General features: G+C 40.5%; 2 protein-coding genes and 1 long non-coding RNA gene across 3 annotated transcripts in view; 1 reads left to right on the top strand and 2 right to left on the bottom strand.

Annotated features, from left to right (window-relative positions):
* The window catches only part of LOC109408720 (protein N-terminal asparagine amidohydrolase), a 97,359-nt gene that overhangs the window by 7,303 nt on the left and 74,610 nt on the right, over positions 1-15,446 (top strand). The window lies entirely within an intron of this gene.
* The window catches only part of LOC134289462 (uncharacterized), a 209,586-nt gene that overhangs the window by 145,892 nt on the left and 48,248 nt on the right, over positions 1-15,446 (bottom strand). The window lies entirely within an intron of this gene.
* LOC134291716 (uncharacterized) lies at positions 12,628-14,228 on the bottom strand. The gene is given in 1 exon segment (XM_062859836.1): positions 12,628-14,228. A coding segment is annotated over 1 exon segment (1,140 nt). The 5' UTR covers positions 13,768-14,228.

The following is a 15,446-nucleotide window of genomic DNA, read 5'->3' as shown; positions in this document are numbered from 1 at the left end:
CAAATGAAAGCTACTACATCCTAGTAGAACGCTATTGAATTTTTTTTCGATTGGACGTTTGGTTACCGAGATATCTCTCGAAGAGTACTTATGAGTCATATTTCTAAACTTTTTAAGATTTTTGACCAAGTGTATCATAATAAATATTTCGGCCGTTTGTCAATCGATTTAAGTTCTCTTGGCACCAAATGAAAGCTACAGCATCCTAGTAGATCACCCAGAAATTTTATTTCGATTGGGCATTTGGTTACAGAGATATCTTTCGAAGAGTACTTAGGATTTATACAACTTAACTTTTTGAGATTTTTGACCAATTGTATAATAATAAATATCTTAGCCGTCTGTCACCCGATTTCGGTTATCCTGGCACCAGATGAAAGCTACAACATTCTAGTAGAACCTTATACAATTTCATTAGGATTGGGCATTTGATTACCGAGATATCTTTTAAAGAGTACTTGGGAGTAATACAGGTTAACTTTTTGAGAGATTTTGGACCAAGGGTACCATAATAAATATCTCAGCCATCTGTCAACCGATTTGGGTTCTCTAAGCACCAAATGAAAGCTACAATATCCTTGTATAAGGCCCTGAAATTTTATTTCGATTCGACATTTCATTACTGAGATATCTTACGAAGAGTATTTCAAAAAATTCTTTTTTTTTTTGTTATATTCACTTGTTATCTTGCATTAGTTTTTCACCAGTCTATGGGAAATTATTTTTCAATAAATAATGCTGATCTCATACAAAGTGTATTCTAGCAGGTTATTGTTTTCAACAAAATTATAATTAACAAATTACAAATATACATGTACATGTACATGAATTTTATGAAAACTAACAATATGTTAAATGAAAGCTTTGAATTTATATATTGTGGGAAAATGCAAGAACCGGACAGCCAAAATAACTAGTTAATGCCAAAACTGATTAACTTAGTAGATATATAATTTTTATCCTTTTTACACCATAACCATGAATACCAAGAGATATTAGACTGACGACTGATTAAGAGATATTAGACAAAGTACATCTCGCTGATTTTCTTATCCATTTGTTAATCGATTCAAGATTATTTGGCAGTTAACAAAAGATACAATATTCCAGAATATGAAAGCTATTTTTTTTAACATTTCATATAAGATTCTAGGAGGTGTCTGGCATTTCTGGTAAGTCCATGGTCTGATGCTATTTTGGGAACCAATTCACTAGATGTCGAATCCACAATATTTTCTAGAACTTTTGGTCAATCACATAAAATGAATTTGCTTAATACGCATAATACAGCTATATTTTTAATAAGTGTAAGAAGGGTTCTGTTCACCATAGGTGGATTAAATCGGGTTTTTTTAGGATTAGTTTGGTTGGGCGAAAGTGTTTGTCTTCGGGGTGTTATCGTCCGTCAAAATTGTTTGCATTCTAAACGTCAACTTATACAGCATCTGTGATTTTTCGTAAAACTATTGATTCGAGGAGACACGACACGCCGTGTTATTTTTCCTATCGCTCTCTCTTTTTCCCACGATTTTCCTCACAATTTTGGTGGTATCAATTTCGGTTTCTACAGCACTGACGTAACTCAAACTTGTGTCGATTTTGCACAACAAGTGAGCAAGCAAATGAACCAATTTCTTTTAGAATCTGAGATTTATATCCTGGTAGCAGCAAAGCATGGATTCCCGCAGGAACTACTGCAAAACTTTCTTCAGAAATTCCTCCGCGATTTTCCAGGCATTCTTCCTGAATTTTTCTGATTTATTTTTTTTTTTTTTATTGATTTGTCTTTATTAACCCTCGAGCAGTCGCGTCTTTGACTACCTGCAGCGACGCCCCGCTTACGCTGTGTACCACATGCGAGCATTTTTCATGGTTCGTGTACTCAGTACACGACGCGACCGCTCCCGGGTTAAAGAGACTTTCAGCCCTTGGCTGATTCGTCTCTGAATTTTTCTGAAGAATTTCTCCAATGATTCCTTCAGGAATGCCCTAAAGATATCATATTGAAGGTATTACTTAAACATTCCTGTACAGAACTCAATATAAATTTCCCCCTTCCCTTTCATCCTGAGATTTCATCAAGGAATTCCCAACAAAAATTTCTCCAACGAATCCATCAGGAATTCCTTCAAGGATTTTTTAAAAGAAATATTCCAACAATTTTTTTTCGTAAACTTACAAATTTTACATCATTTTTTTTCAGAAATCTCTTCTAAAGATTTATTTAAGGATATCACAAGTATTCCGCTGTGAATCCTTTTAAACATTTATCTAAGACTCCATCATAAAAAAAACTGCTCACAGAGTTCCCTCAGAATTGTTCAAAGGTTTCTGCAGAAAATTCTCCTAGACTACCTTGGGCATCTTTGTGCCTAACGATATGCATATACAAAATAGTTATTGGAAGACGAAATTTTTTGATAAAAACTGCAGAAGTGTCCATATAAAAACTAAGCTGAGAAGCAGGATTTGTCCCAATTATGGCGTTATACCATTTTCCTTGGAAAGTATTTCACTTGATTCCTTTACGTACTGCCCTCAATGAGCTTCAGAAACTTCTCCAAAGATTTCTTCTGAAATTTCCTCTTGTATTCTTGTTGGGTGATCTTCAGCAGCATTCCAGGGGTATTTCAGGGGATTCTGGGGTTTGGTGTTTGTTTTATAGGGCTTAAAATCCTTTCAGATGCATTTGGGTAAGAATGTTTCAGCGAAATTCAGGGACCTCCAAGGCCATACCTGAAACCCTCTAAACCATCCTAAAGCCTAAAGCGATTCCCTGAGCTCCTAGAAACCCCTCAAATGTCCATGCATCCACCTGGGACATCCTAAAACGCCTATGAGAAGTGATGGAACCAGCCGAAATCTCCTGAAACTTACCTAAAACCTTCCAAAAGCCCCCTGGAATCCCAAGATCCTCTGAAATTCCTCTAAGTCACCTTTAAATCCCGCTGAGACTCCATGGAACGCCTCTGAAATCCCCTTGAAACACCCCTATAAAGTTACTCTGGGACCCTCTGTTAAAGGAGCAAAGGGGTACCGAAATCTTTCGGAGCAGCGCGCAAACTACTAGGTATTACAGTGAACCAGCTTTTAGATAAAAAGTTTTTTTTTTAATTAGATTTACAACTTTTAACTCATTTAAATACTTATATCACAGACAAACAGACGTAACACTCTGATAATTCCCATCGTACTCCAATTTAACGGTCTTTTTTAAAATTTGATAGTTGGCCAACTGCCCAACCGTGGCGCTCGCATAGTTTTTGTTCGATTTTGACGTTTGCTCACTACCGCCACCTAGTTGGTGGTCGGTCAAACATAGTCCTTTTAGTATTGGGCGAATGTTTGCGTGACTATGATTTGAATCGAAAAATGTTCGAAGTGTTACGTCTGTTTGTCTGTGCTTATATAATTCGGTTTTACACGTGTTAGACATTCTGTGTCTATCCTTTGTTCCATATTTTATAGTGCACGTAGAACTGTAATATATTTACTTACCTACTTTCAGTCCTTAGCACCCACGGTGGTGCAGAGGGCTGATTTGAACGATCTCCATCCGGGGCGATTGCCCGCTATCGCCTTGACCTGTGGCTAGGTCAAATTTTCTATCGACTTGCTTGATTTCGTTGTTGAGGTTGCGCTGCCATGGGTCTGCATCTGCTTGCGATGTCCTGCTGCGTTCCTGCTGCTGATTTCGTTTCGGCACGATCTCCATTTTCGCTCCCGCTCGGCTTTTGATGACATCAACGATGGGGCTCCACGTTGGAGATTCAATTGTCAGGCTACCATGCACGAATTATATACCACAGACATCTATTGATAAAGACCTGCAACCGTTGAGTGTTCTCCGCTGATACACACCAAGTTTCACTAGCGGTAGGGTAGTGAACCACTTGGGCAGCGGCCGGTATTTTGGGCTCTCTTATAGCGAAGTCAATTCCAAACCAATTGACTTGAAATTTTGTACACGGCTAGATACTATACGTATCTCACTTTCCAAAAATTGTGTCAATTGATTCAGAATTGGTTGAGTTACAGCAGAAAAGTGCCCAAAATAAGACCCCTGCCGAGATGGTTCCACTTCCCTATACATCCTTACCTAACTCCAGCAACGACCCGGATGGGATCGGACAGAACACCGTTGTGCAGAACTCTGCACGAAAATGCCTTGTACTGTGCTTGAATGAGGCCTATGATTTTCTTAGGAACATCCTTTCGCCCAAGGGCTCCCCACATTTTTTCGTTGTTGCGACAGTAGAAAGCTTTTTGGTAATTGATGAACACCAGATAGAGCGACTCTTAGAATTCATTGATTTGATCCAAGATGATACGGAGCGTGACAATATGGCCTATAAATACAGGATCGTCCGGCACATAATCCTGCTTGCTGCCGTCGGAGAGTTGCGTCGATCTTCTCCTGTATCCGGCTAAGGATCACTTTGCAGAGAACTTTGAGAACGATACACAGTTACATGATGCCCCGTCATTTATTGCATACAGTCAGGTCACTCATTTTGAGTACCTTTACTAAGACGCCTTGCATCCAGTCGGCCAAAAATGTCGCGGTTTTCCATATGTTATCCATAATTTTACCGTGCTTTAACAAAACATGAGAAATAAGCGAAAGAAAAGAAAAAAAAGATCACCAAGGCGATATGATTGCTTCGTTTTTGGTTTTGGAACAAAATACCATGCGTAGGTTTTATGGAACAATCAATAGCGTCCGGGAAGAAAGTCATAGACTTCTGCGTTTATACTCAACGATCGTGTTTCTCAAGTGAATTTCACTAGGAAATTTGTATCAGTGTATGATGAAAGACATGATCGTCTCCTTTCGTCCATCAAAGCCGGCGACGACGGCCGCCCCGTACGTACGTAGGCAAATGATAATTACTAGTTGATAACACGTCACATCTTCACTCACTACACCCCAAGAGCAGAGCACCACACCGCTGCACTGCACATCCGATCTTACCGCCCGTCTTGGCCGCCTCAATCGTCTTTGGAGAGCTAGCAGCTCTGAGAAAGAAGGCTGGGCTTTGGCTATACGGCAAAGCGTGCGAATGTAATAAAATTAACGGCTGCCCATCCATCCAACTGTTCGGTCGGTCGGTCGGTGGATAATCTCGCTGGGGCTGGGCCATACCGCCGCGCCGCTCCGCACCGGGTAATTCCGAGAACAATGTTTACATGCGAGACGAATGATGAAAAATGGAATTGCTGTGTTTGTAAAAGTCGTCCGCAACTCGTGCAGCAGCTCTGGGACGAAGATGCGGCACAGAGTACATATGTGTGTGGAACTAATGTGCACTCGCGAGAAGGCAAATGATAACTCCCCTCAGCTGAGATTCGTGTGATGTTTACAATTTTCGCTATCTGGTTGTATTTCCGGTGGGAAATATTAGTTGATTGATCGCAACATTTGTTAAAATTCGCTTGTTTTTTATTCGCTGCATACTGTTTTGTAAGGCCCAAATTCATGATTGAAATTGTTTTTGGCATGAAAAAATGGTTAAAGGAGGAATAGTACCTACGAGGAAATTATCCAGTAGTGTTGGCTACTTTAATCCAGCGTCAAGCGTATACCAACTTGGCCGATCTTGAAGTCATCTGGTTCCTGAATCCTGGCTAACATATTTTCGCAATTCTTACTTCCGAAATTCGCGCTATGTATCCAGCTTAGGTACTATAAGCTGGATTGTCATATTTAATACGTTTCACAATAGTTGCTTCTTTGTGCAGTTGACACTACTCGTGTTTCATGCGTCTGTGCTTCAAACCATTACCATACCATTGCCCTCCAAGAATTTTCCGTAGCAGTTTGCGCTCAAAACCTCTAAAACTTTTGTGTCTACCTTTTTTACCATCGACTCCTCGTGACCGATAAGGGCCTCCTGAAGAATCAGCGACTTATGCAGAGAGTCTCGCCTGCGTTTGCGCGTTATGAGACCTATGTAGTTTGTTACACAACCTGTTGCAGCTGAAATACGCCTCTTGACTGCAACGTGTTTGGCGCTGTCCATAAACTACGTAAACTTTTTTAGGTCATCTCAGACCACCCCTCCCAAGACTTGTCCATACAAAGTTTGTATGGAGATACAAGACAAACAAACTTTTCATGATTTTCAATCACATCCCTATCACCACTAGGCCTGCCTCTGTCTCTATCCGCTATCATACACTCGGTCTTGTTCAGGCATGTCCTCACTGTCTCCCTCTTAAGAGGAGCTAAGCCTCCTCAACTGCCCTACGATCTTTGCCGAAGAGATAAATGTCGTCTGCAAAACCGAGGAGCATATGCGACCGTGTGTGGTATTAGTACCACTCCTCTGCACCTCAGATCTCCTATTTATTAGCGTCTTCGAGTGAAACGTTGAATAATAAAGAAAAGGAAAGAGCATCACTCTGCTATATTCCATTCAAGGTGACAAATGAGGAAAACACTTCGTCTGCGATCCAAACTCTAGGTATATTATATATTAGACTAAGTAACTTTGTCAGAAAACTATGTTCTGACGACAAAAGAAGGTGAGTCGGCTATTTATACTGCGTATTTGCCGATGAAGCACTCCACAAGAGGTCCCAACCTGATTAATAGGGCACGCGGCTGAATCTTGTACGCCAAATTGAATAGAAATTCTCTCCATTTAACACACTTCTATCTATGCCCTCTCTGGTGGACAATTTTGCATCCTCCCATATCTTGACAAGAATCTGGTGGATTGATTGATGTAGCCGATAGCTTTCATCCTTAAAAAGTTCTACTGGAATCTCGCCAGCTTCCCAGCTTCTTTGCTGTGTTTGAACTCCCTCAGGACCTTCTTTACCTCATTCAGTGTTGGTTGTTCTACTACTAGGCTGTTATCAACTATGTCCGTGGAAGCAACAATCTTCGAAGTGCTCCTTCAACCTGGCTGCCACCATTGCATTGTTCCTCATCTTCGTAAGTTGCATCTTCAGCAGCTTCTTCAGCTTCGCAAACAGATTCGGCAGAGCAGTAATTATGTCCTGTAGAATGAGCCGGCTTCTTATGGCCTCGAGCGCATCTCCTTGATAAAGAGTGTCCAGACTTCCCTTTCTCTTAGAAAATTCTTGGTATGTCGTGTTACTGCTTTTCAAGGCCGCTAATTGCTAACGGGATCTTCGGTCAACGCTTGGCCTTGAGCATCTCTGTTACTTCGCAAGTTACTACACCGACTACTTTCCAGACGAACATCTTCAAACGACTCCTCGCTATCTTTACTACGTCGGCTTTGGTTTCGGCGATCATTGGCACATTTTCCATTGCCTGCGGTTTCGCTGCGACAGCCAGCAAACTACTTCATGCTCCCAATAGGTCAACTCCTTTCAAATACGTTTCCCGACAATCAACGGTTGTTCAACCACTCCTGTACTGTCTTCCTCTGATGTTGACTTCGTTAACACTGCTGATAATCTACATCTCACTTCTTCAGAAAGTCTTGCTATGTAGCAAGTTCAGCATCTATCAGATTTTCACGCTCCAACTGCTGCTGCTCCATTTTCCACTGAATCTGAAGTTCCAGCACACGCATCTCCTGTTATTGTTTCAGCTGCTCTTCCTTCCACGCCTTCTGCAGAGTGAGTAGGTTCTTCTTTTGCTTCGCAAAGGCCTTTGCGATACGCTCCACTCTTCGAACTGTTTGTCAATTAAATCGACGTCAGAGCCAACTCCCTGATCGAACCCGACATCGCTTCTTTGACCGAACTTCGTGCTCGCTGTATCAAGAACCTTATGCAACTGATGAATACATCGGCTACACTGTGGTAACCACAGATCACTATTGACCACCTTTTAGTCAACACTTCCCGCCCACATTGAACCCACTCAACGTCCTCTTGCATCGACTCCGCCATCGAGCAGAATATACATTATACATTGCTCATTCGTGGAAGTTAAGGAAGCCATTCCGACAAATCCGTTAAAACAATTCAGCTTGTTGATAGGTTGACATCTAAGTTGAAAGAGAGATAGAATTACGAAAATAGGAGTGTTCATGGTGTGGGATCGGAGTCAGTTTGGCTTTCTATTCCACAGAATTGTTTCGGAACAACAATGACTGCTAAGTCTTTCATCAATGACTCAGCTTGTACACTCTTTGAATTCACTACTTTCGGCTGAATTATATTCGTCACCTTCAATTCAAACTGATGTCAATCTACTGGTTTTCCCATTCTTCCATTACAACAAATTTTGTTTTTTTTTTTGTTGACGCCTGTCCTTATTATTCACTCCTGACATTTATTGCTTATTGCTTTCCTTATAAGAGTTATCGCCATATTTTTAAAAATGTCAAATATTTTCACACCACCTATTGATCTGTCATCCGAGCTGTCATCGACAGCTGAGTTGGTCTGAGGCGCTGTCCATAAACTACGTAGACTTTTTTTCGGCCATTTCAGACGCCCCCTCCTCCCTCGTAGACTTTTGTTCATACAAAATTTTCGAAATTTGTATGGAGCGTAGACTTTGGCCAGACCCCCCCGTCCCCCCTAAGAGTCTACGTAGTTTATGGACAGACCCTGATGAAGTTCATTGATCAAGTTTGTTTATGTTTCAGAATTTGCACATAGAACTTTCTCTAATGATTAAATATTCAATTAGAACTAAAATTAGGAGAAATAACTATTTAAATGGCCGAAATAATACAAGCTGTGAAGCGACGTCGTTCATCATCTAGTACAGTGTACCATGCTCTGTATGGGTACTATTTCCTGGGACTTTCACGTTCGAAGCTTGCTAAAATTTACGGAAAACATCAGTCAACTATCAGCAACTGGATTTCATATTACGAGCGCACTGGAACATACGAAAGAAAGTAGAATACAACTATTACAAGGAATTTCGGAGCGGATAAGCGTCTATGGTTGATTGTATTGTATAAAAAAAACCCTTACTTTATCTTGATGAAGTTGCAAACATGTTTGAAACCCATTTCCGAATGAAGATTTCGGCCTCATCTATCTGCCGCATACTCCACAGCGAAGGATTGACATGGAAGTGTCTAGAAAGGCGAGCATTGCAGGTCAGACAGGATGACATATATCGATTCTTTATGGAACTAAACGCGCTGCCGTGGGATTACTCTAACCTGCTCTTCTTGGATGAGGTTTCCTTCGACAATCGGGGAATGCTGCGGAATCGTGGATATGCTGAGAAAGGAAAAGGCTGATTTGTCGTGGAGAGTTCGTCCGCAAGCCACGAGTGTCATGCCTGTGTATGATTGGTCAGAATGGGATGTTGGAATGTACCTACACTAAAGGAACGTTCACACGGCTCAACTTCTTCCAACATATTCGTCAGTTTGCACTTCGAAGCGGAAGAGTGGAAACCTACCCTGGTTTAAATTCTATTTGGATCTTAGACGGTGCACGGATTCACTGCGATGCAAATATCACGTCGTATCTGAGATCTCTAGGAATCTATCCGATATTTTTGCCCGCATACACTCCTTTTACAACCCAATCGAAATTGTCTTCGGGATTGTGAAGAGAAAAATGCAAGAGTGTTACAAAGAGAGTGATGTGCGAAATATGACTCAGTTCGTAGCAGAAATCATGATCGCCCTGATAAAAAGTATCATAAAAATACGATAAATTTTATTGTTACAACACCATTTTTTCGAAAAATATTCACCATTAAACATATTGTAATTTACACAACACACTCACCATCACCCCTATTGTTCTATACCATTCGGCGAATGGTAAATGGCACTTTTACAATAAAAAATGGTGGTCGTTATGTATCTTAACCATAAAATTTTGAGAAAATTTTCATACACTTTTTCGCGAAAAACAATAGAATGTATTGTGTTTTTATGAGACATTTTTAGGGCAATTTTCAAAATATAACAATATATTTTAATGTTTTTTCATTGTTCTTACAATACAAATACAATTAATTGAATGGCGTCAAATGAATCGTTGTTACAATAAAAATACAATAATATTTGTTGTTATTTGTAAGTAGTTTTCGCTTTTGAAAATCCATAGAATTTATATTTCCCGCTAACATTTATATCCAGCATTTACGAGCACTAACGGCCGCCAGAATGATATGCACATTTTATGATAAGAATCAAACACTCTAATGTCTGTCTGGTATGTATTGCTTGGCAGCTGTAGATAAGATCTATCTTCAATCTTTTCAAATAACTGCCAAATATCACCAAATAAGTCAGACCTCAGGTCGTATGATCCATATCATAAATCGTTCACAATTCATGTGGCCATTAGTATCTGTAAATGCTGGAGAAAAATGTTACCGAGAAATATGAATTCTTTGGTTTTTCAAAGGCGAAATCTGTTTACATAACAACAAATATTATTGCATGTTTATTTTAACATCGGTTCAATTGACCCCATTAAACTAATTGTATTTGTATTGTTATCAATGGCAGTTTACTATTTACTAGATTCCTTTAATTTATTGGAAAACATTAGAAAAATCATTGTTCATCTTTTTCTTGTCTTAACATCCTCACTTGGCTAAACCTGCTTTTCAGCTAGTTTTCTATAAGTACTTCCTCAGTTATTCATTGAGAGCTTCCTCTGCCAACACGGCTTGACGTCTGTCAGTTTTAGCGAATAACATTCGATAACCGAAACATCTACTGTACTCAAATTTAAAACGAAAACTATAAAAAATGTGTCAAGTGATTTTGTATTTGATTATACAAATATGATCCAAGCAACAATAATACTTATTGTTATTCATTTGTTACAAATTGTTTTTAAGTGTAATTGAGAAATAAACTCTTTTTTAATAAAAAGTCCATGAGAATTTTGCAGGCACTTTTGCAACTATTTAAAAACAACTTAAATTAATTTTTACTGATAGTAACTTTAAATTATTATCCAGCTTTTTACGCTGTGATGAGGGGTGATGCAGTTTTGACAATTCTTGCCGACAGCCTTTGCAGCATCAGAGCTCATCAGAGTAGTCGGTTCAATTTCAGTTCAAGTCTACCCAAGTGTCAAAAATTTTCACTTCGGATGTTTTTAAGTTTTTCTAGGTTTTTCTATATGTTTTTAATGTTTTTTCTTTAATTTTAGGTGATTGCCGGAATAGAACATGTAGAGAAAATAATTGACGACAATGAATCAAATGACTCTTCTATAAATCGCAATTCTATCAACCCACTTTAACCCCCAGGCGCTCGGAAGTTTCAAATTCCCTACAATTGTTACGCTCATCCTGCCAACCTAGCGAAGTCCTTTGCCGATTCCTACAAAGAAAAAATCTTTAGGCCAAATTGCCAGACGATAGGATTTCAGTAATATAAAGACTAAATGGAAATAGAAGTGCCCATGATCAATGATACCCACGCTACAAATTTAAAATCAACTTTACAAAGTAATTTTTGAGATCATTTAGCTTTGTACGTAATTTTTCCCTAAAAGTCCCTTCCCCTTCGTTCTTTTATGGGCGTACCTCCGCTCCCCGGCCATGCACCAACCACACCCTGATCACCAGATACTTCCATCAGCCGATCGGTGGATCTGATCCCAACCCACCGAGCTATCGACTCTTCCGACTTCAGCTCGCCATTAACGATGACCCACACACCCGGCATAACTCCCTTATTCGACATGCGAACACAGTAGAACAAAAGATCAAGCAAATATTTTTTCACAATTTAGGACCACCCAATCGAAAGCTCCCCCATTCTAAACAAGCACAGGATCACGAGAGTCAAAAAAGGCCTTTCGAGCCCACCCGGAAGTTGCCGTTGGCTACCAGCACATTGGTGTTTCCGCACAGCCCTTTGTTTGGCTGGCACGGTCGACTTCCCGGGCCAAACGCTGCCTCAATGTCTCCAAGCTCCTGCATTGACAGTTTATACTGCTGAGCGGGTGGGGTTTGTAATGGGTTGCGGCCGTGGATGCGGCTATTTGAACACATTTGGTGTTTCATCGTCAACTAATCTCCTTCCTGTGCATGCTCAATTGCATTGATTACGGTAATACAAAGGAAGGTGGTGTTCACAAACCTAAAATTAAAGAAGAAATTTTCATTGAACGATGTACACAAACATATAAAACATTCAAAGTGAAAATTTTTGACATTTTCCGAAGTTGAACTGAAATTTTCGGTTACTATGATGCTGCATGGGCTGTCGGCAACAATTGTCAAAATCGAATCACCCCTCATCATAGCGTAAAAAGCTGGATAGAACTATTGAAAAACAATCGAATCAATCAGTCACTAATAAAGCTAATGTTCACTTATTGTACGAACTATATGGGCTTGATTTCTATTGTAAAAAGTAACAATATATCTACTATGTGTTTTATTGTGAACAATAAAACCAGTCATTTGTTAATAATATTTACCATGTAAAGAATGGTAATTTTTTATCCGGGCGGATTCCATTCATACAGCATGGATAAACTCTATCGGAAGTGTGGAAATATTTGCGGAGGAAAATTTGATACAACCGTCGCCTCTCCGGAGGATATAATCGATCTGGGTTTCGAAGAAAATGAGCAGAAAAAAGAAACATTTGAATAAAACAAGCTCAGCTTTATTTGTTTAACAAACCATTACTTAACAGTATATAATCGTGACAAACCAAACAATGATAAAACCGTATTACAATATTTTTACATGTGGTCCACATCTTCCAAATCAATCACTTGTGTCTTCAACTTTTCTCCTAGCTGGTCTTCTTGTACCTTAACCGTCGATTTCATAGCATCGATTATTGAATCACTCAGTTTGTCTCTTAACTCCAATGCCTCCAACCGAGTCTTGAACATTTTCATTGAGTTGTTCAAATTCCGTACGTTTAATTCACGCGTATCGAAAATTTGCCGCAACGCCACAACTGCTTCATGATAACTGTTGTTCACACTATGAGCCACCGTTAGTTCTCTGAGAATCGCGTTAACGTGCTTTCCTTCCTTGGCGCGAAAGAGGTGAGCCCTATGCTGCGGTGGATGGTCCTTAAGGGACTCTCTCAAGTGAGCCGGACCGTTCAGTATGGCGTTCGCCCAAAACGACCATGCCATACCGTGTGCATCGAGATAATCTCCGTGTTTTGATCTCAACTCATCTGCTAATTCGACCACAGCTTGCGTTGTTGCAGCTCCCGAGCGATCTCTTTCGAAAGGATTGATGAGGCTCTCCTTGACTGAGTTCCAAACCGTGCGATTGCTAATGGACAAAGAGTATACGTGTAGGAGAAGCGTAATCTCCTTGTCTCTCCAACTCTGCAACAGACTGCTACCCTCCTTTAGTTTATCCAACGAGTAGTTTCGGCGGCCTGACTGGAACAACACAAATTTGTCAAATTCTGCTTCAGTGGGTGTTTCATTCGCCCCTCACTGTGGGCATGTTGATCCATCTGCTTGCACGGTGAAGGTGACCTCCCGGTTCAAATGATCCTTCGCCAAATTCCACAACTTGCACACAAAACTTTCAATAGTGGGTGCTGAGATTTGCCATCGTGCAATGAATGCCCCGGAAGATTGTCCTTTAAACTGCCGTTTGTATGCGAGGAAGATGCAGTCGAAAATATCCCTGGAATCCCCCAACCTCTCAACTTCGTGATTCGCACTGCCCGACCGGCTTGATCGATTGTTCTGGTCCTCCTTTTGGTCTTCCGTATCGTCAAAAATGTCATCTAGGGGATCTTCCGGCAGCTCCGCACTCCACGCATCCGGCATATCACTATCGATCAGGTATTCTGCCTCAGGCTCGGCCTCTGGTGCCTCCGTATCACTTCCTTGTTGATCATCCATGCTGTTGATATTTTTCTTTCCTGTACAATCGGATTTCAAACAAAAATCACAACTTTAATAGATTCTTTTAGAACTGAATTGAAAATTATACTCACAGAACGATCCCTAATTCAAGAGGAGCCGAACGAAAACAGCGAAGGACATTTTTCCGCTCAGATCAAAACAAAGCAATATCATTTCATATGCACAGTCAAGTCCACCAATATCGATACAGTCGAAACATTGTGAATTTAAAGATTAAATGCGATCATATCAGATTTTAGTTGTTACAATCGTTTCTGTTGTTTTTATAAGTTTGAATCATGAAAATAATATGTTGCAAGTCATTCTTTCGAAATATGGAGTAATTTAACGTTCTGAATCTACTTGAAGTGATACAATGAGTAAATGAAAAAAATACTACAAAGGGAGACTTTACTGTAGCCTGGTGGGAACATATTGTGGTGTGACAATATTTTTTGAGCAGGGGTCTAATAGGGTGCAAAAAATGCAATATGCTCCTGTGATTTATTTACACAACATCATCGGCTAAAGCTAAATCATACCGTGCAGCAACGGCAGCAACTAGTAACTACTTGTCCAGTGCTGCCATAACAATAGTGTTTCTGCTGCAAAAATCGAATCTTTGCTACTCTATGCATATTATTGTATCTGTCAGTTCTAACAGTTGTGTTTCCATCCAGCTTGGCGCCTAAATAAGGTAAAACACAAAAACAAACCCAAGAAGACAGCAACGACAACACGCCATTCCTTCTTGTAGCATCCGAATGACAAGTTTATTGTTGTTGCAGTCGAAGCATACCTGCAATACCGTATATCTAGCGATAATCACACAGTGCACTCACTTCCAAGGTTCCATTACCACCACCGACTCCACTCCATACCTACCATTTTTGTACTGAATCCCTTCTCTCGCCCTAGTCGAACTCCAATTTGTAATCACGTTGTTGTCTTCGTTGCTTCAGCGGCAGCAGCACCAGAGACGCCTCTTCAGATCCACACACTCCTCTCATTTGCTAAGAATGCAGCCTGCCGAAGTCGGCACCGCGCGCAACGAACAGGCAAGTTTACAATTTGCTCAAATTACCACAAATTTGCATTTGGAAGCGTTAATGTCAGGCTTTTGAGGCTACATATTGGTTGCAGATTGGCCGGAGATGAGGAAAGGGGAGAAACACACAGGTTGAAAGCCATGCAAACAATGTGCTCAATCGACTGTTGGGGTTTGTTGTGAGAACGACGACGGTGCTTCACCTGCAAGTGTGCACAATTTGACGTGCCAATTTTAATCAGCCAATAACAGACTCGACAAAGTGGGTATTGTTCTGGGTTGACATTTCAGGAACACCTTGAAATTTGAAAGGAACGGTTGTCTAACGTGCCAGGGTGCCAGCGCCAGCGGGGAGGAAGTACGGAAATTGATTGGCTCTAAATGATTTGCATGTAGCTGAGCTGCAATTGAAATAATTTCTATTTTACAAAGCTCTCGGCGAAGCTCGAGAAAATTTACTGTATGGCTAATCCCGCCTAGCTCGCTGAGGTGGTATCTCTACCGAGATCTACATCGTGAACATTAATTAGCTGTTGCTCTCTCTCACATTGATCGAGTAGGTACCGTACCACTTTCGGTTGGATCTTCTCATTCGCTGTTGCGAGTGTCGGAAAGCGGGTGTCTGTGT

Source organism: Aedes albopictus, chromosome 3 (genome assembly GCF_035046485.1).
Source record: "Aedes albopictus strain Foshan chromosome 3, AalbF5, whole genome shotgun sequence".
Classification (NCBI taxonomy): Eukaryota; Metazoa; Arthropoda; class Insecta; order Diptera; family Culicidae; genus Aedes; species Aedes albopictus.
Note: the sequence above shows the minus strand (reverse complement) of the source record. Positions and strands in the feature narration are given on the sequence as shown.